General features: G+C 36.3%; 1 protein-coding gene across 1 annotated transcript in view; it reads left to right on the forward strand.

The window, feature by feature from the left end:
- Positions 1-22,937, forward strand: part of AKAP6 (A-kinase anchoring protein 6) — a 218,574-nt gene that overhangs the window by 114,072 nt on the left and 81,565 nt on the right. Inside the window, exon 7 of the mRNA XM_054400703.1 lies at positions 21,090-21,238. Within this exon, the coding sequence (XP_054256678.1) occupies positions 21,090-21,238 (149 nt within the window). The remainder of the gene's footprint in view (positions 1-21,089; positions 21,239-22,937) is intronic.

Here is a 22,937-nt window from a genome sequence, read left to right on the forward strand (position 1 = left end):
TTGTTGTTGTTCTTTTTTTTTTTTTTAATCAAAGTACTGTCACTTTCCATGTAGAATAGTGGAAAGGAAATGTTTTAGAGCTAGCTAGTGGTAACAAAATGTGTTCTTTATAAGACTACACTATATCCTTATTTGGTACTGAAAAGACACAAACCAGTTTGATTTTAATCTCCTTCATACTTAAGAAAAAAAGATGGTTCTTCGGTGGAGTAATGGCTCATGTAGAAAGTAAATTTTAGTCAGGTAAGACAACAGGTTATACAGCAAAATGCATATATTTATGTGAACAAAGCTGAGCAGGTAATTTTTCAATTCATATCTAAAATTAGTGTTCCTCTAATATTCTTTTGTTGATTATAAATAGAACTGAATGGGGTTTTTTCAGTACTGCAAACTGTATATTAAATCATTTGCAAAAGGATCCCAGCCCATACTGAAAGCATTTCTGGACACACTGCAGAGTTTGGTTAATGTCAGTAACAATAAATCCAACATATTTGGAGTCACACACTCCATATTTGTTAGATTAGAGATTCTAAATGACTGGTAATGGATTCAAGTGTACAGCCAAATAAAGCTACACTACTCAGAAGCATATGGATCCTCATATTCAAATGTAGAAAAAGTAGTTCAGCTCCAGCCCTTCTTAGTTCTTCATTCATGAGACGATACCTTTACAGCAAAAGCAAATAAGTAAAAAGTTTCTTTTACCCCAAATAAAAAAAAAACCCCAACATTTTTAAAATATAAGTTTGAAGTTAGTCTTCCACAGATAGCCAATTAAATTATGCTAAAAATGACATTTTTAATTAAACACCAAGGTAAGCATAAATGGATTTCAAAATAATTAATCAAACATCAAAAAATTGAAACCTTTTTCTGCTTGAGCAGCAGAAATGAAAGAACCAGTCTTCAGGTCTCATAGAGATTCAATCTAATTTAATTCTCTGTCTTCTCTAAATAAACATTCCTAAAACCTTTTTTTCATCTGGGGGAATAAGGATGAGAGGGGTAATCAATATTTCTAGCATTTTAATTAAAACCGTTAGTGGAATAAATCCATTTAATTATCAGTTAATGAAATACAAGGTCATTTACCTGACAGGAACTTTGAAGGTGGATTACTAGCTGGAATAAAGTAGAAGAACCCAATGTCACAGCCATTTAGCTTCTGTCAAATTTAAGGTTAAAATCCTTTTAGACTGTTTAACCTATTCTCTACCGTTTTGTATTATGTATGTCAATTGGCAAGAAGAAATACATGATCCAAATTTACCTACCTTTAATTTTTCTCCAAAGTTTCTGCTAAGTTTCTGTCATTTCTTTTCCATTTTTCACCTAAAAAGATGCAAAATTCAAATGAATCTTGAGGTATTTCCACTTATTGCAAGTCTCCTTGACTGAAGTTAACAACTGTGCTTGAACTCAGTTAGGAAATTATTAGCAATGAAACAAGGTAAACACAAATGTAGCCAGTAAATAGAATTGTGGGTGAGGAATAATGGACTGCTTTATTTTTTGTATGCAGTGGAGTAAAATAAAGGGAGGATTTTTAAGGCTGATGTTCTCATTTTGTGTAAAAAAGAAAATAGACACAGAAAGAGTTGTCTCTGGGTTCAGCAGCAAATTTCCCTGTAGTGTCTCGATGGGACAGCAAATCAAGTGGTGAACAAAAGTTCTGCCAGAGAAGCAAGAAGTGAATGTCAGTATTAGCAAGCAGCAAGATCAACAGAGAAAGAAACACCTTTTCCAGGATTCTAGGACAACCATGCAAGCACAGGATAAAAATGAACATTTAAGCGGACTGTGCCCACTTTGTGGTAGGATTTTATGTTCAGAGTTGCTTTTGTGTAATTAGAAATAGATTATTTCAAAATTAAACAGATACTAATTGTTATTAAAACCTCAAGCTAAAAGTATACACTGCCATTTGGGAACATGCTAAGTTGCACTGCTCTACTACTATCTTTTAAAACAAAATTATTTGCTCTGTGACTCTTCCACAGTCTTTTATGTTTGAAATTATTAGGGAAAAAAAATGTAGGTTTTCAAAATTGTTTTAATGAATTAACTTCAAATTGCATTTTCCTATTCATTGTGGCTTTTGTAAGTCACGTTTGCCAAATTACTCATAAACCTCCATGAGACCATGGTTATCGTTCCAATTCTAAAAGGAAGTTAGCTTTGTATTTTTATAGCCAAAGAAAAGTCGTTGTTCTTAACAAAAGGACATCAAGTTCTTGTGTATCACAAACATTTTGCTTTTAGTAATTACAGAAGTGTTTTGGGTGTGTTTTAAATAGTGTTTCAGAACATGTCAAATTCTATATGGAAAAAAAAGGCTGCTCATAACTTTAGTGTGTAAAGACAAATAATGAACCATAGATAAGGGAGGCAGAGTTATTGTCTTTTGTTAGACCATCCATTAGAGTCCAGGATAGAAGAGAAAGCTTAAGGGATGGCTGTCAGCACAATGCAAGGTCGCAGTTGACTATGGTAGCTATGATCCTACTGTCTGCAGCTAAGTCATGGAAAACTTACAGCTGCAAATGAAGAAGTTGGCATAGAAGGAGAGTGGCAGCTAACACAGGAATGCAAAATCCACTTCCCACAGTGAACATGAGATTTGATGTTCTCAGTCCTTCCTTCCTGCAGTGGTGTTGAAGAAGCAAGGCTTCTTCAGTATTAACCAAACCCTATACTGTCCTGTTTTCCTGATGATCAATGGAAGCTACGTTATTCTTAGAGCAATAAGATACAATTTTTCCTGTAACTGATGAAAAACATTGACTGTTCTGAAGTTGTTTTCAAACTTTTCTTTGCTTGCAACCTCATATGATTGTTACACTATAGTATGCATTCCCTGTCTTAAAAATATGTAGAATATGAAGGTCAGGAGTCCATATCTTTGGAATTATGAGTTCATATATATTTTTTTTTCTCACAGTATCACATGATTTGTAAGAGCATATTTTGCCTGCTTGAAATAATATAAGTACCATTGATTTGGATAGAATACAACCCATCTTTGATTTTGTAGCTGTAGTGTGTTTTGCTAGAGGTGCTAGAAGATTTTGAATGGTAGCACTTAAATGACCTCACTGGAGGAGGAGGGGAAAAAAAACAAAACCTTTCAAAATGTCATGAATGCAATAGCTTTCACTCCCTGTATGTTAAAATGTTTATAATTCTTGAACTACTTGAAATCCTGATACTACTTTTACATAATTGTTTAATGAAGAAAAACACTGCACTGAAGGACATCATACCTACTACAGTCACCAGTTTGAGAAATCATACAATCATAGAATGGTCTGGGCTGGAAAGGACCTCCAAAGATCATCTAGTCCAACCCACCCTGCAGTAAGCAGGGGCATCCTCAACTAGATCAGGTTTTTATATTTTATATCAGTTTTTATATTTTAAAGCTTGATAGGTTTAGCAGACCAGAAGTTATTTTTAATATTGTATGACATGTGTGTTTGTATTATTTTAGAACTCTTTTAAGCTGTTAATTTTTAATAAGAGTCTGAACAAGTTTACGTAAAGAAACTCAGAAATGGTGGCACAGATGAAGGAAGAGCTGGTTTTAATATGGTAGAATTTCTGGGCCAGTTATTCCCAGCTTTTGGATTAGTATTACAAGGATGGCATGTCTGTTATAACTTTGTGGTATCAGGACTAATGAAGACTATAGTGTTTGTAAAATCCATCATCCTAACTTCAGGGTAATGTCGGCAGTACAGCTGGCTGTGAAAGCAATCAGAATCTCTTTGTCATCCAGACCCAAAAACATTTGCAGAAGATTACTGCTATCAAAACTGAAGTTTCTCATTGTATCCTTCAGTTGTCCCTATTGCCCAATAACACAGAGGATTCCTCTGAAACAATGAAAGAGTAATAGGCTGAGCCAGCTATTTCATTATGTTGCAGTGATGACCTAGGGATGATTTTCTGATGGGGCTATAGAGGAGTTGGCCTTTTGCAGAATTACTTCGTGTTCTGCAAAGGAACAGAGGCTTCTGTGGCTCCTTGATCTTTGTGTGGTCAATACACTGTGGGTTCACCACCTCAGGATGAAACTATCTTGATTCTCAAGATGCTGCTTAGAATGTTTTTCAGCATGTTCTTTACATCTTTTATTTGTTTCTTCACATGAGAAGAAAATACATAGTTAAATTCAACCAAGTAAATAAGCCCCAAAATATTTGTGGACTCATTCAGTATTACATGTAAATCAGAATATGCACAGATCTCAAAGAACTTTGTACAGTGATAATCACTGTTTCAGAAGTATTGCTTTACAAGAAACAATAGTTGCCTGATCTCTGTGGGTTACTCAGATGCAAATCGGGACAATTTTTGACTATTTGTGTTGGTTTCATTCTTGTTATGGTTTTGCAGGATATAAAATATGGTGAATTCAGCAGCATGCCAAGAAAAGTGCTCAGTAAAGTCTTCTTGTAGCTGTAATGCACTTTTAATTTTAGGGGGAACTGTCAAAGTTCCACAATATGTCCTGCAGAATTCTACAAAATCTGGCAAATCACACCAAAGAGATATGGGTGGGGTTTTTTTAGCTGCAAGCATTGTAGATTCATTGCCTGGAAAGCCTTACATTTCAGATGTGTGTGTGCATTACAAATATGAAACATAGTGTTGGACTTACTCCCATAGAGAAAAAGTACTTAAAATTAATTGGATCATTTGAGTTTTAAAGCTTTTTTTTTTTTTTTGTCCTCACATTTCTGTTGTGAAAGTTCTTTCCCATTTAACAAAAATAAACAAACAGAGCCCTGATGTGACATTGATGTGGTAATTCTAGGAGCTTCAAAGAGGACATACTCTTTTCTCTGCACCTGTAGATTCTGTCTTCAAGGTCTGCAGGTATTTGGATTCAATATGAATAGAGTATATAGTCCTTTAGCATCTTCCATTCCTTTCACTGTCAGAGGCACTGGAGATTCAGAATGTACAGAAATTGTAGAAACAAATCCAGGTTTCAGCTAACTCTGATACTCAAGCCAACACATCCAGCATCTTATTATGAGAATGGTATAATAATAATTAATACATCTTCCACTTCTAGATATTGAGAAAAGAAGCATAGGAAAAAAAGTGAGAGGATCAGAAATCTTCTTTGTGGTAATAATGAGATTGTAGAAATGGAACTTACCATATTTAAAGCAAAGCTGGCAGGATCATATGGATAAATGCAGAACAGAAGGAAAGGATTAGGAAGATGAACGCATCTTTACATTGTTTGGAAGTGTATTTTGAAAGATATTGATGTTAAATTTTATTTTTAAAAAGATTTTTAAGCTCTACACAGGCTTGGATGGAGTTCATTATGTTAGATATTTCTGGGAACATACTATGCCTATAAATAAGGATTTTTGACTTCAGATACAAAATAAAACAGTCTAGAATCATAAAAGTCTTGTCTGTATCAAAGAAATATTTCTGTATTTGGTACAGAATCATGAATGTAACTGTGCTTGTTCAAGTCCCTTGCTTATAGAGCTTGTACAACTGTAAACTGGATCTGCTCTGCAAAAAGGCTGATCTTGAACCAGCTCAGTTGTATCACTACAGCTCCCCAAAGACTTGAACTCTCAGAGGAGGTGATGCTCAGCAGTGGGCTTTGTGACACAGTAGGACGAGCAGTTTTGGAGCAACAGGTTAGTTCTTGAGGATGTTGTTTAAAGCTCTGAACAAACTCAACAAGATGCTCAGTTCATGTTTGCGAATATACTTGCAGCCACAGGCTTACTTTGGGGAGAGGCATGATGTTAAAATGTTATGTTAAAAAAAAAGCATGATGGAAAGCAAAGCTAGTACTGCTGACAGAACATTTCTTTCTGTAATGCCAGCTCTGGAAAACGCTGCCTTGGACTCTGTCATAGAATTAACAGTGAGCACTGCATCTGATTACAACTTGGTTATTTTCATTTATAAAGCAACTATTTAGATACACCCGCACCCTCCCACCCCCACCCTATATGTATTTATAAATGCTACACAGAAGTTTCAAAGTATTATATGAGCTTTCATCGTATTTTAGATATTTTTAAAAAAGCTTTCCTGCCATTTTAAATGTTCAGTCAAAGAAGGATGTACATTTCATGTGTATATTTCTCTTTTAAAAAATATCCTGATGTATTTAAAGAAAAAAAGAATTTATATGTTGTATGATTTACAGTCTTGGGAAAAAAAATAACATAGACATAACTTTGCAGTTTTTGTGATGCATGAAGATCAGATTTTTTAATGTTGGTTAATGCTTTACTAATTAAAGTGTGCATGTTAATTAAAGCAGAGGCTAATGTTAATTACCTATATTAATGGAATCTCATGTAGCACCTGCCTGAAGCAATGGGTTCAATTTTCAAAATATCTCAATTAAGGCTGAAACTTTTGATTTGCATCTAGTAGGGTTTCAATTAACTGCATTGCAAACTTAAATAACACACTTAAAGGGGTAATATCACCAATCACATGCCACACAGTGGAATCGGTCGGTTCAATTATTGACTATAACTATGAGAGCTTTCACAGTTGGTAGGTGAGTACTATGATATTGGCAAGTGATTTTTGTCTAGGGCTGGCATCATTTCTGAGACTGGTGAAAGAGAGATGTTAAATTGCTGTACTTGTGTCTCACTGCAATTCCATTGTTGAGGGAGACAAAAATAGAATGATGTTTGCTCACATCCAGCGTTTAATGGTGAAGATTCAGCTTGTTCCTCTGAAATAAATGACCACAGTTCCATGACATGGTAAGGCGTTTTATCAAACAGCAAAGCAACATTTGTGATAAAGTGTGCAATGTTGCAGTGTAATTCTTAGCCAAGCCAAGAGATGTGATTGTATTCCCAATCTCTGGCTCAGCCACCACAGCGTTACATGTTGACATAGGAGCTTTAATGAGCAGCTTCAGGAAGCGATTAACAAAGCACTAGAAATAGATGCAATCATGCTGATTGGAAATTCTACCTAAGCTCCATAAACAAGACTGTAATGTCCTGCTACCATACAACTTTCTATGGTAATTATTCCTGATAGCTCCAAGACTTGAACTTTTAATCTGAGCCTACTCCAATAACACATTGGTGGTTCACTTATAATGAAACCAAGATCAAAAAAAAACCCCATGCTACATTCTCTTGATTTGGACACACAGTTGAAGAATGGACGTGGGGTTCTGTGGTAGGATCTGAATTTTGTTCTTACATGTAATGCAAAAGTATATCCAAGCATAATTCCTATGTTGTCTCTGTGGAAAGAGACCACTAGAGAGTCAGTTTTCAACAGTGCTCAGCAAAAAGAACCTGGAGTAGAGGAATAGCCTGTGGCTACTTTACCAGGATCTCTCACCTGCACCTATATATTTTCCTGCTAAAAATATCCTTAGGCTTTAGGCCATCCTATTACAGTGGATGCTGACTATTTAGGCCATCCTAATACAGTGGGTGCTGACTATTTGTATAATAGATTGCCTCTGCCTGTTAATAAAAGCTATAATATTATACTGTAACACTCAGGGTGCATTTTAATTAATGCTGTGACAAAACCAAAAAAAATCATCAAAGTATCAATCAAACTGTTTAAGGAATTTGTGAGATTAGAATAAAACCTTTCACCAAACTGCATTTAAAATATTTGTTTTAAAAATGACCCTTGACTTCTGAGTTATTAGTTTGTGGCCTCTCTTGGGTCTAGATTAATCAGTGTGTAATGATTTTCACTTCTAAGGAGCCTGTGTCCCACGTCATGTTTTAAGGTCGTTAATTGGTTTAGAACTCGTACTTTTTCTGTCTCTGGAAATACATTAACATCTATCATGATCTGAGTTCCCAGCATCCCCATGTAGTGATACTCAGCTTCTTTAACAGTATCATGATTTTTATAGGTACTCTATGGCCACAAAGTATTTTGGAAATGCACATCTTTTAATCAAAGTTTTCACTTGTAGTAACTGAACTTCAGATTCCTCCACTCAATATACATTGTATTTTAGCTTCAGAAATGTCACATTTTCATGGGTCGAGTTAAAAGATATAGCATATTATACTGTGATATGTTATTGTCATCTCAGTTATTCCTCCTAATATTGTTTGAAGGAAAAAGATTAAATTGCTCAATTACATATTCACATGAACATTTGTTACATGCATGTGTCATCTTTAGACATCTACATCTTAAGCAGGGGGTGATTTTGCTGTTCTCAGTCTGCTTGGGACCTTGCTGCTTTTCCTTGTGAAATGGCAACATAAATGTTCATATCCATCTAAATATCTGTCTAAACTTAAAGGTGTCCGGTTTGTTGGACTCCTGGTAGGACAGAATAGTCTAACAATAAACCTTGTATTCATTTGGCAATTTTAACTGCACTCTAAATGAGAAATAATACAGCACCAGACGGCAGTATCTTGTGTAATGGTCAAGTCTTTGATGAAAATCTGTTGAAATCATTGTATTTACAAGATTACTGAGTTGAGGTCTCTCTGGGCATTAGTTGGCTCAAAGGCACTTAGCCAATTAAGGCTATTGGAAAAAATGAAAGCAATCCAACCTCAAGCGTTCTGAAAGGAATCTTTAACACCGTTTACTTCCCTTGCTGTAGGAACTATAAGAGAGCACTTTCAATATCCTGGGTGTACTTGGCTTGGTTTTATTTAGCCTAGGGTGGTTTTGAGTGAGAAAGAAGTGTTTAATTTGTTGTTTAAATCACGAAATAATATAACATAAAAAGCGTCTTGACTGAGTGATTTCACAGTATCATTTTTTGGGGAAACAAGGAAGAAAAAGGCCATGCAAATTGGGGTGGGTTTTTGCCAGGGATGATTTGCAAGGCACACTTGTAAAGTTCTTATTCTTACCTTTTGGCATATTTACTCCTCCTGGGCTGTTTGCCTTATGAGCAAGTGAGGACCCTAGGTGATTTAGTCAAATCCAGGTTTGGTCTGGAGTCATGACAAGTTTGTAAAGGAGGTCTTGGGGAAGAGTAAAATGAGAACTGCATAGAATGAAGTCTGTTATTTTCAACAAAAAAGGGAAAGAGCAAATAAATTGAGTCACATTAGATAGTCATGGGCTAGAATGTGTAGTATATTTTTTAAGGGTTCACATAAGAGTCAATTATGCCATTTTTACACTGGCAAAATTCCCTTCTACACTCTGGAAGGCTTTCCTCAATACAGTACCTAAAGAACTTGAGTGCTGGATATAGGCATTTCTTTTAAAGTTATTTTTGGAGCTTTAACACACACAACATAGATGTGAATCAGAATCTACATTAAAGTGCTGAGATAAAAGGTTTCCAGTAAATTTTATCTTCATAATGCAATAAAGTGTTATCACATTAGAATCCTTGTCAATGTAAGGTGTCTAACATGTTTCTGAAAAGGAAACATTAATGAAAAATAAAAGAGAAGTTTTTATTGTATGAAAAGAGATACAAATTCTGTTATATTTAAAGACTCTATCTGTCCAGTTACTTTGCCTTAGCCTTGAAAAATCTCTTTACATGAGTGGATCATTCTTAATATTTTATATGTGTATATAAACTGATGTTTTTAAAAATCTGGTTTTACTGCATGTTGTTGCATGTCTCTAGAGGCATACAGCATTTTTATTTTCAAGTAAATTTATATTAGTTACAGTCTCCAGCTGTTTTAGATATAGAATCATTTCCTGTTGGTACAGTTTGCAGAACAATTCCTTTTTTTTTCTTCTCAGAAGAATGAGAAATTTAATTTAGCAAAGACATCCTATAATTGCCTTTATATCTAGCAAGGTATCTAGCAATCTAAATATTTTATTTTATTTAAAACATCTGTCTACATAATATCATATGACTATGCAAGCCTATATCAGCCTTCTGAAAGACAGCTGCTGCCACTTTTATTTAATTTATAAGAGACCAACAAAATTGCTCCTTAAGATAAAGCCCGTCTGCCACTGAGTCATATATAAAAAAATTCTGCAAGATGAAAATTGCTTGCATTTACAGTTCTTGTTAAACTAATCTAGGTTTTTTCAAATTTAGAAACATCATTTTTTTTTCTTCTCCTTTTCCCTCTGCCCCCTCCTCCTTCCCCTCCACCCCCACCCCTCCCCCAGTCATTATGGAAACATAGGAGCTTTAGATATACATTTTTTAGAGGCTCATTTTATTAAGACTGAAGGTACATTTCTTTTTAAGATGAAATGCAAACTAGAGTCACATCTTAATTGCTCGCTTGTGGGATCTGTTTATCTCCTGCTATGTTCATTTTCACAAGCATTTGGTGCAAATTATACTGGTCAGGATTTTGTTGCAGTTTTTCAGAAAACACCTATTGATAATGTCAATATAGATCTTTATCCAGTTCGTGTTGCTAAGCTTTGTTTGCAGTGATTGCAAACTGCTTCTTTGTATGAAGCAATTCATACTGAAAAGAAAAATGTTTAATAGATAGTATCAATTTAGGCGCAGCAGCTGTCCTAGAAAAATAGACATAGGCATTCTACAGTATGTCTGTATAAGACAAGTTTACCTTTTCCAGGGTAGTAATCAAAATATGCCTTTTTGGAGAACTAAGAGTATGAAAGGAAAATGTTTATGGTTCCCTACTGGCACACAGTTATGATTGACAGGAAAAACCAACATGTATGCCACATGAGACATCTTGTTCAGGAACTTTCAGGAGGGTAGTAAATTGGTGTTGGCACAAACACAAAAAAATAAAATGACTTGATTCAGCAGTTTTCAATTCTAAATCCCCAGGCTCCAAAGAAAGAAGTAAATATTCATCAAATGATCAAAATTTATATTGATTTTTATTCTGCATTAGCAGCTCAAAGTCAAGAATCTTGACAGGGTGGATGTCGGTTTGAATGATTCTCTTTGAAATAAGGATACAGGCAGTGGGCTGAGTGCTCCTGTGCATTCCTGAACCATAGGAAAAGACTATTAGAACCCTAGGAAGCTAAATTTTTTAAAGAATAGTATAAAGGCATGCTTGTTTCTGTAGTGTTTTGATAACTAAATTTGTGTTATTAGTATGTAAAGTAATTCTTGTTTTTCCTGCTTTGCTCCATCCTTTCCATTATCATCTAAGGACAACTTTTCTGCAGCACTTCAAAGGGGAGTGGTAGTTCCCGTGCTCCAGTAACTGAGTTAATATCAGTACTTTCCCAAAGTAACTGTGTTTTAGAGTGAAGTGGTAGTCTAGCAGAGCGAAGGAAGCAAAGATACTATCTGTGCATTATACATCTTTAATTTTGCAGTTCCTACCAGGGATTAAATAAAGATCTTGGGGGAGGGGATGAGGGAAGGAGGATGGAAATCCAGGGGAAGAGAATGTGAGGATGAGTGCAGCACCGCAACACAAACGTGATGACTGTAATTACCGAGCTGTGAGATTTAATGAGAAAGCCTGTATTAGAGTGAAGGAGAAAATCATAACCATCACCTCAAGTCTATAGCAGTATAATTGGATCTCAGCCCCCAGCAAAAAGTAAATAAATAAGTTAGTGACATTTTTAACAAACTTAAATGTATTGAGAATAAAAGGGGAAATTATCTCCATTACTGTACTGTTGCAGTATACTTGGGGTTTTTTTAAGTATCTCAGCTTGCATTAAAATGAGATTTGTGGCTGTAAAACGGAATAAGAGAATGGTGTGTGAGGGGAGGGGTGTTAAATAAAAAGCAAAGTGAGGCAGAAATCCTGTAACTATCAAAGTGTTAACAAATTTCCCAAATGTCCTAGGTGCTTACAATTCAGCAAACATCTTTAACAGCATAGCTTTAAAATTAAATTTTACAAACATTATGGGTAATACTTTAATAGTATGCAAATTGCAATGAAGTCAGCAGTGGCAAAGCTGACCTCTCAGCAATACAAATATTTTATGTTTAAAACAGTTATCTTTTTACAATTCCCTCTACCTCAGTAGGTGTCAGGTTCTTCAAGAGGCTCCTCATCTGAGAATCAAAAATAAGCTCAATGGAGTAGCAGTTTGTGCCTGCTTTTTATACATGGCAATGCAGTTGTGCAGTTCAAGTTGTTTTTCTGTGGTTGCAATAATTACTAATATTTTTACTAATAATATTTCCTCAAAGTTATTTTTGAAAAATTTTCTAATTTTCCTCAAAACCCATATATATGTATCTCACATTTTTTCCTACCCATACATATGTCTCTCACATATATATGGGTAGAAAAAAATAATGGACAGAGAAGAACACTTAGCCAGCATTTCCCTAGTATTATTATGAAGTAAGATGTAGTCTTTATCTTTCATAGTCTGCCTTACTTAATTTTGCAGTGGAGACAGAGTCCTGTGTTAATACATGCACAATTTTATGTCATTAATAATTCAATAGCTAAAAAGTTGTTGAAACAAAAAGTTATGATTTATCCCTGTAAGAAGAGAAGAAGTAAAACCAAAACATACAAAAACCAAAACAAACAACCCAAAACCAAACAAACAAACCCCCAAAACCAAACAATGCTTTCCTTGTATAGTAAAAAAACATTTTCATCTTTATGGGTAATATAACATCAAATAGCTTATCGAGGCATGGAAAAATCCCCTTCAGTTTCAGAAGTCAAATAAGCTTTCAATGAGAGTCTTTGAGGTAAACTCAGTGTAGGAGTTTAGACTGAAAAATGATTGACACAATTGAGCCTTTCAAAATATTTGACTCAAAATATCAAATCAAAGGGAAACTAGCTGAAAATCTCTGCAGTTTTGTGAGTTGACATGTGTAGGAAATTGTGGGACTAGTTGTTAAATATATTTGTAATTATTAAATGAATAAATATGAAACATTTCTCAAGCGTAAAGGAGTTTAAAATGGAGCTACTCAGAATAAAATCAAACTGTTTATGCACCACTTAAAGTCATTACTTTGTAACATGCTCACAAATGTAGTAGTGTTACAGAAATATAATTTCATATTTTTCCTACTTTTTCCTCTAATACGGCATCATCTTACTGGTAATTTCTATATTTTATATAGGTTCCTCTCACCATAAATAATATAATTATACAAAAATCTCTATTCATTAAAAGATACCAAAATATAAAGCAGGAGCACCACTACAGTGTGGTAAAATTAATTAAAAAGTCATTGTACCGAAGTAACTTCATATTCATACACTGCAAGTTTAAAGAAATAAATAATTACCTTATATTTATTTCCAAGTGAGATTTTTCAATAAAATAAATTCAGATAACTTGGAAACTACTTTATACAAATAACTCATCAGGTTCAGTTCACTGTGAGTTAGTACACATCTTTGGTCAAGTGTTAAAATGAAAAGATAAAGCATATTCTACTGTGATATGTTAGTACACATCCCAATGGTAAAAGATTTCTCCAAAATATGCCCAAAGTAGATCTCAGAGCAAAATTTCCAAGGAATAGGTTGTAAGATTTTTATATTCGCTCAGTCATGCTGTGCTGGGATGTGTTGGGTAGTTTTTGCTAGGGAGGTACCAGTTTTGCAAGACCTACTTTCCCTGATTTTTAAATAGAAACATCCATGTCAGTCTGCTGTGGAGATGGGCAGAGGAATGTGCACCATCACTCTGGAGTTTTTCTTGGACATGTGTGCTGTCCTGAGCATTGGTACCTTAAGGGCATGGCTCTTTGGAATGCCCAGCCTTGCAGATAAGTTAGGTGCATTGCCTGTCCATGTTTTCTGGTACCCAGGCCCTTGAGAGGAACATGACTTTTAGAAGCATCAGTGCTTTGAATGATAGGCAGAGTCTCTAACAATCCTTTTTAAGCCACTTCATTGCTCTAGAAGTGCAAACAGAGGGAATGGTAGGAACAATCAGAACTGTGCAAATAGTGGAGGTTTTAATTAAGTAAGGTTAAGTTTACAGTTTTAGCACATGGAGGGAAGAGTTTCAGTGTCTGACAAGTCTTTCCTCTTCTTGACTACTTATGGAACTTGAGGCTGACCCAAAAGGTATTTGACCTTGTGCTTAAGTACAGTGTATCTATCTTCTGACCTCCTATAACAAACTGTTTCCTCTGCTGAACAGGAGAGAAAGACAAAAGATTGTGTTGATGAATCGGTACTTTAATAGCATAAATTCTTATAGGTTTGTAAGAAGGTGACTGTTCGGCTTACCAGTCCTTGTGGCATGTGAAGAGGTGTCACTGAAGGAGCTGGCAGGCATGTGGCAGTTTAGATGAAATGCATTCTAACTGTTATGTTGATGGGTTTGGCTGGATCTGCATCCTTGTTAATTTGTGCACTCTGCCTGATTTTAGCAAGCACTGTCATCCCAACCCTTTCTGTTGTTAGAGCAAGCCTGTTCCCCACCTGACCCTCAGTTATTACAAACCCTTCTTTTGTGTCCTGCCTGTCACTCACGGTCTGCAGGCTGGAGATGTAGATCTGTGAGGCAACAAAAGTAGCAAAAGATACTGGCCATTGTCCAATTTCCATTCTTACAAGGACTTGTTTTTCACCTTGCAGTTTTGGAATGCTGTTGTCAGAAACTATTCAGTCTTGGAGGTCTCTGGAGAGGTTAATCCTTTCATACTTTTCTTCAGTGTTTTTTAGTATTTGTGATATAGGGAACTTCTCTGGGTATGCAGTTGAGATCTTTTTGAAGTACAGGGCATGCCATGCTCTTGTATTGTATTTAGTGTTACACTGAACAGAACCAAAGGCAGAGGGGCACTCAAGAATTAGACACCAGAGGTCCAGATTTTAAATTAATAGCATGATCAGGACACTTCCATGCACTTGGTTAGACAATACTGCTGAGACTACACTGCTGATTGCATTTGCACTCCACAATCCTGAAGTCATAGGTCGCGTTCCTAATCTTTGTAACAAAACAGCAAAAACCCAATGTATTTCTGAAAGCCAGGGGAAACCCTGCAAAAAGTTATTGGTGTTATTTACTGTCTTTTTTTTTTCCTTTTCCCCTATTATTTCTGATGGCTCTGGGAACTGCCTGAAGTTCTGCTTGCTATTACACAGCTCTACTTTATCTAAAATTTCATTTTCTGGCTCCTGTAAATATCACAGTGGTGCTGTTACTTAAACTCCACAATGAGTTTAAGTACCTTGATAAGTAAGAATGTTGTCTTGTAATTTTTCCTCATTCTATGTGGAGGCTTCACATTGTTGTGCTGGTTTTAGTACACTAATTAAAAAAAATGATACATTTATTACCAATATAAAAACATTTCTGAGATTTATAATGATAAAAACACTTTGCTAAGATGTTAACTGGTAACAAGCATGCCCTGATTAACAGAATGAATTTCCTGCGTGATCAAAACCCAGCACGTCCTTTGTATTAGGACTCTCAATGTTCAGCTCTCAGTAAACACATTTTATGATATAGGATTATTTTTTAATCTGATTCAGTCCTGAAGAGAGTGTGCAAGGTGAAGGATGGAAGAGGCAGGAAGGGTAACGCACTATTGAAAGAAGTGAACTGCAGCAAGGTCCCCGTATTAGTTATGCAGGGGGAAGGGGGAAAAAGAGAAAAGGAAAACAGACAAACACCAAAAGATAAGAATTACCATCCTGCTATACTGAGGTTTGAAGCAGTATTTCCAAGTCACTTGAAGTCTTAGAAGCTTAGCTCACTAAGTTTAGGACTCGATGATCTTAAAGGTCTTTTCTGATCTAAATGATTCTATGGTTCTTCTTTACAATGCCACATCAAATGCCAGGCTGACTGCTTGGAAGTACTGCTTCTACCATAAGTGCTTTCTGCAAGAGAAGACCTATTGGCTGGTTGTGTGGATGGAGTAGTGGATGGTCAAGTCTGTATAGAGTCTTCGGTCAGACTCTTGCCTTATGAAGAACTCTTTCTGTAATCTACATCTCCATGGAAGACATTTTGAGCCATCTACTCTTCAACATAATTTTATTCAGTAGCTGTATCTATGACAGAGCCAAGGTATGTTTCATGTCTTGCAGTAAAGCCTTCTGCACAACTTTATAATATGGAGAAATGGATTATGACAGAAAACAATAAAATATGCTTGAGGACACAGATATGATCACATAAATGCTACTACGATCAGCTTAATTCTGGTTCTAAATTACTCCCAGTTTTACCTTTCAAGAAATTTGCCAGTTACAGAGATATAAAGACTGCCAAGCTGGGATGTGCATCCTTTTAGAATGCTGCAATTGAGGATGCACTTCTGTAAAATAAACATACTTTAGGTGAGCCTTCTAAGACTACAAGCTGCGTAATACCTTCTGACCACTTCCTTGTTTGACAGACACTGGAATCCTTATGCTTATTCTCACTGGATAAGGAATTGGCTGCACTCACAGAGCAATGACTCAGTGTCCAAATAGACACCAGTGATAGGTGTCCTCCCTCAGGGGTCAGTACTGGAACCAGAGCTGTTTAACACTTTTGTCAGTGGTATGGATAATGGGATTGAGGCACCCTCAGCAAGTTTGGGGATGACACCAAGCTGTGTGGTCCGGTTGACATGCTGGAGGGAAAGAAAGCCATCCAGAGAGACTTGGACAGGCTTGAGAGGTCGGCCCAAGCCAACCTCAAGAAGTTCAACTAGGCCTAGTGCTTGCGGTCCTACACCTGGGGTGGGGCAATCCCAAACACAAATATAGGAGTGGCTCAAGAACAGCCTCAAAGAGGAGGGCCTGGGGGTGTCAAATGTTGAAAAACTCAACATGAACTGACAATGTGCTCTTGCAGCCCAGAAGGAAATCATGTCCTGGGATGCATCAAAAGAAGTGTGACCAGCAGAGTGAGGGAGGTGATTCTGCTCCTCTACTCTGCTCTCATGACACCCCACCTGCAGTACTGTGTCCAGTTCTGGTGCCCCCAGCATAAGAGAGACATGGAGCTGCTGGAGCAGGTCTAAAGCAGGGCCATGAAGATGATCAGAGGGCTGGAGCACCTACCCTAAGGGGACAGGCTGTGAGAGCTGGGCTGTTCAACCTGGAGGGAAGAAGGCGGCTCTGGGGAGACCTTAGAGCAGCCTTCCAGTACCTGAAAGGGGCCTGCCAGAAAGCTGGGAAGGGACTTTTTACAGGGGCTTGTAATGATAGGATGAGCATGAATAGGTTGAAGCTTGAGGAGAGCAGATTTAGAGTGGATATATTAGGAAGAAATTCTATACAGTGAGGTGGGTGAGACACTGGAACAGGTTGTCCAGGGAGGTTGTGGATGCCCCCTCTCTGGAGATGTTCAAGGCCAGGTAGGATGAGGCCTTGAGCAACCTGGTTGAGTAGAAGATGTCCCTGCCCATGGCAAGGGGATTGGAACTAGATGATCTTTAAGGTCCCTTCCAATCTAAGCCGTTCTGTGAGTCTATCAATTTATGCTTTAATTTAAGAGGCAATGTTTTTATCCAGCATACGTTCCACTAATGGCAGAGGAACTGAACTACGTCTGTATTTCGTATGTAATTCTAAAGTACAGCCTAATGTGGCAGTGGTATAGCTTTCCTACAGCACTGCAGAGAAAGGATAATGCAAGGTAGGATATTTTCCTAATTCCAATGCAACTAAATATGTTATAAGTTGTATATTTAAAGCACAGAATAGTTTGCTTTCAGTAACATAGACCATAACAAAAGGCTTCTACTCTGTAGGAAACAGTATCTGAAAACACTTTACTTTCAACACCAATTCATTGACATTTATTTTAGTACATTCCAATATAAAAAATGTTTGGAGCAGAACACTAGCACTGATTTCTCATTTCCAATTTATATTGGTGTAAATTTTGAGTCTCTCATTTGACATTCTTTATACAACATAACCTTTCAATCTCCTTCCTCCCACAGTAACAGCCATTATCCCTTGTCTTGTCTTTCTCCACTTCAGAATAAGGTTATTCTAACATGTAGGTCTAACAAGAAATACAATGTATTTTCATTGGCTTGTATTGTTAGTGATTACCTGATCATGTTATATAGTGATCTGTATAGTAAAGGACATTCTATGTAATCATGCAAAACCAGTCTTAAGGAACAGATTCTTCACCCCAGGCTCCTTCGGTTTATTTATAAGATCTTGTTTTTTAGAAAATGAGCTTTCTGACAATAACCTTGAAAATATTTACCATTTTTAATCAATCACTAGAACTGAATATCTGGCACTAGTATAGAATGTTTTAACTGCCTTTCCCCAAAGACTACTGTTTTTTCAGAGTCTTGTTCAGAGATTGGATCCTCCAGTCTCAGGAAAATTAAAGCATTTTGTCACTTTATTATTGGAAATAATTCAGAATGTTGTAATCTCATTTCAATCTGATAGGACAATCGCTGTTAGTGAATCTGTACAAGTGTGTAACCAGATCATTACCAGCTTCTTTACTGTGTTTTTACTGGGAATAAAGGTCGCTTAGAAGAGCAGAGTGGAAAACAACTACTAAGTATCATTCCTTGGCATTTTTCCCCATGTTCAGTTTTTCACTGATTCTGACCTGTTACGTCCTCTAAAAACAAAGAAGAAACTGAATTCCACTTCTAAGATGTAAAAAGTAAATGAGTGATTGGCCCCCACCCAATTTCTATTAGTTATATTTGGGATGACAGACATATCAGTAGAATTTCTCAGATATCTGTGTCCATAGAGATGTGGTAAGACATTAATTTCTTACAGTTGTGTTAGGTAGCAAGAAAACACATGTAGGGCAATCTGAAAATGCACACTCAAAATAAGCTAGAAGGTAAAGCAAGTAGCTTTTCTATATTTGATTTCCATTAATAAAGTTGTTCCTTTATTCTGTCAGAATACTGCAGAACTAGTTCTTCATTATCACTAAAGATTTTAAGTTGAAAATAAACTGCAATAGATTTGTTACATAGCTATGCTGTGTACTATTTTCTAGATAGTACCTTGTGCCTGCTAGTTTAGCTTCTGCAGAAGGTAGGGTTTTAAGACATAACTGATCAATACCTACTCGAGGTCTTCAAAGCCTCTTTGGATTTGCAGTTGATATCAGTAGAACAGGGATAAAAAAATGCTTAAGTACAATAGTGAGATAAATGAATTCATACAGAAAAGAAATCAGAGAGATCCATCTGAAGCTTGGCACTGCCCGGGTTTGAGTTGCTGTAAGTATTCACAATCATTGAAGACAGAAATTGGATTTTTAAAAAAGATACAATTGATTTATAGAGGGATCATATTTCTCAGGTACAAGAACTGGGACACAATTGCTTGCAGTCAGGATTGGTAGTGTATGATGTTGATGGAGTTCATAATCCTCAGGACAAGAGGACCTTATAGCTGTGAGGAAAAAATAGTGGATTCTTTTTCATCCCTCTCCATATATTTGCTTGCCCATTCCATGCTGTTTTTCCTTTTCCCCAGTATTCTATTTTATCCTCCTTTTTCTTCTCCCATTTTCCAAATACATTAATGATTTACCTACTTACAAATACTTCTGCAAGTGAATGGAAAATGAAAAAATCTGTGAAAAGCTGCTTGTTTTAATTTCCCTTTTTCTTATTTTATAGCTCACTCAAACCTTAATGTTTTACTTTAACTGGACAATCCCAGTTAGTTAGTCTTGTATTCAGCTAATCCACTGATAACATGATGTGGTTTAATTTTCTACTATGAAAGCCTTGTGTTTCATTTATGTACACACTAAAAGAAAGGTGTGGTTTACTTGGCATTTTTATTGCCTGTCTCCTTAGAAATTTGTTAAGGGCTTTCTGGGGGTTTTGTTGTTATTTTTGTTTGGTTGGGGTTTTTTTATTCTTAAATGCATATTAGAGTTTGCTGACAAACTTAAGAAATCCCACTGTGAAAAGCAACTGAGAGTGAAAGTTGTAAATGTTTGAAAGAGAAATTTTTAAAGGAAGTGGAATTTCGAAATCAGATGCATTGTTACTTAACAAAAATTGTACCGAGGCAAGATGTAAGCAAATATAACTGTCATTACCACCCCCTCAGACTTCCCTTACTGATATTCTTCAGTGCCTATTTCCCTTCACTTGCCTGATTATTTTTAGGTTTTGCAGATATCCCTTCTCCTCTCTCTCTCTTCCACTGCTTTCACTTTACAGATGCTGTGCTGCTCCATAGAATGGTAACTGTCATGCTGCCAGCAGCCAAACTTCCTTTCCCCACCTTTCACAGCAGAAAATGCAAGAGTGCTTATACAAAATTTCCTCCATGCTTGTTGCATTTACTAACCATAGCAGTAAATAGTTAAGCAGGCATTCTCCTCCTATTGGAAAAAAAAAGAGGATGTAGTTAAACAGAAGTAGCAGTTTGTGAAGCAATATCAGAATTTATAATGTGTTTTTCTTTCAGTGAAGCATATTAAAAGAAAACAAAGTCCCAAAGTGCTTTTGAACTTACTCTACCCTCTGTTCTTTGTCCTGTTCCTAAGGGCAAGTGTGGCAAACAGCAGATTTCATCCTTTTATCATCTGGTTCTCTGAGCCTCGGAATCAAACTGATCACCACAGCTGCAATAAATAAAGTGTCTATTCAATAAGATACAATGCCAAATATTATTCAACATTCTTCTGGCCATGCACAGTCTGATGGAAAACAGCACAACTCGCTTACTGCCTTTTTTACTTGCAATTAAAATTGCTGAGTAATCAGTGGATGGCAAATATGGGACAGCAGAGTGTGAATAATGCCAATTTGCTTGGTTTAGTTTACACTTACTATTTAAATCAAAAATACCTATAGTAATATGGCTTTCATTAATTATGAAGCAATGTGATAACATTATCAGTCTTGAAGCCTGCAAGAAATGTCATTTCATGTGTCTGCCAGTTCTGTGTGTGATTTCTAATATCTTTTTAATCATGCCAGATATTTACATGCAGCATTTGATTGGATATACATCTCATGGAATATATAGCACATTCTCTTGAGAGAAACCTAAGTAGTTCAGTGCTAGCATTTGGAAATACACTTTTCTCCAACTTAATGGTTCAGCCTTTTTAACTACCACACAAGGAGAAACATGATGGTGTGGATCATTTGGTTAAAATTGTTGCAGTCCAAAAATACTTGTTTTAAATGTATTATTTCTGATTTTTTTCCCTTTTTAAAAAGTGCTTTATTTTCTCTTTGTTTTCTTCTTTTCTAGGCTGAGGTTCAGCTATGCTATCTGGAAGCACAAAGAGATGCTGTTGAACAGATGTCCTTAAAGCTGTACAGCGAGCAGTACAACACTAGTAGCAAGCGAAAGGAAGAGTTTGCTGATATGTCAAAAGTTCACACAGTAGGAAGTAATGGGTAGGGAACTATTCTTTTTGTTGTTTTATTCTCACTGATCTGTGGGTTTTTTTACATGATATACTTTTTCTTACTTCTAGTTAACCAGGATTTTTCTTCCTAGGCGAAGAGGCAGAGGAAAACTCTTGATATGTTTTGGGGTTTTTCAGTACATGAATGCAATAAAAAATTCTGGAAAATTTGTCCAAATCATGGTTTGTTCATAGGACTAAATAACATTCTCTAACAGCAGTCCATTGGTTTTACTTTCAAAAGTGTAATGTGTCCTTTTGCTTCAGGCTTTTCTCCTCGAATGGCTTTGTATCTTTTGAATCTTCAGCATCTTCCAAGGAAGCATCTTTAGAATCTATTCATACCTCTGCAAGACAATTCTCTGTAATGATTATTCTAGTAGTGACCATGAAATACCAACATGAAGCCAGTTCTGCAGTTCAAACATCCTAGTTTTATACGTCTAGAAAGCTTTAATTTTAACTGTTTTCCCTTTATTTGATCTTCTTGGTCTATTTATTAATAAATGCAACTACACATACCCTCACAGACACGCAAATTACGTATCTTACATATATGGCATGTATTTTACATATATATGTGTGTGTGTTATATAAAAGTGCTCTTCTTAATAGTTTGGGCAAAGAGTAATCAGAATGGACAGAATAATGAATTAATACTTTGTGCCTCTCCCTTTTTTCACAAAAAAACCCCCACAAAACAAAAAAAACCCACAAAAAACCACAAAAAACCCCAACAACCTTGTAGTTTCATTTTAAGACTTTCTTAAAGGTCTTCTGAAAACCATATCTTCCAACTTCTAGCTCAGTCAAATGACCATAAGAACATCCTTCTGTGTTCATAATAGTGTGAGGGCAAAGTCAGCTTGAAGGAGCCAAGCAGTGCTCATTGTTTGGGTACAACATCTTCCCTAATAGGTTTCTTGTAACCAATGAATACATTAAGATATTGCCTGCAGTTTTCCTGACTGCAGAAAAGCCATCCACCAAGGTGTTAGTGAGCTATTTATATCCAGAACTTCCTTTTCCAATTGTTAACTCAATGTTGAGGTCTTGGAAAAACAGTTTTATTAAATTACCAACTGTAAAGATAAATGAGCCTTGTAAACATCCCCTCTTATTATACAGAAAGATGACTGTTTTAGAAAAGTTGATGTGAGCTAATTATGTAGGATTACTGAGATCTTGATTACACATGCAGAAATCTGTCAGATTCTCAAACATACCAGTGCAGCTAGTGCCAACCATAAAAATAATTTGCAGAATTGGTGTGTATATGTATATCCATGGGCACTGGGGGCTAGACATTCAAAACCAGCTTCTAATTTTGCAGCCATAGTTGAATGTGAGCAAGACATAAGGTTGGAATTTTGTGTTGGACATAAGGCAGTAAGGCATCAAGAGACGTTTGACTGTTGAGGAGAGAGGATATAAAGCTATAAGCATCATGGAAAAATCCAGTTTGTAACTCTATGCACCACAGGTGCAAAGCAAATAGGCTCTTAAATTGCATTTGTTTACACTTGTAATTAATGCTTGTCACTGGGAATCTGGGAGTCTACTAATACTCCCTACTTTTTTTGTGCTGTCACCACCTTTCTGGGCCCCTCTGACCATCCCAGCTCTTAGAGGCTCAACAGTGACTTAAGGGGCTGAGGGACCTAAGGGAGAAAAATACAATACCATGT

The sequence above is a fragment of the Indicator indicator genome, chromosome 4 (assembly GCF_027791375.1).
Source record: "Indicator indicator isolate 239-I01 chromosome 4, UM_Iind_1.1, whole genome shotgun sequence".
NCBI classification, from domain to species: Eukaryota; Metazoa; Chordata; class Aves; order Piciformes; family Indicatoridae; genus Indicator; species Indicator indicator.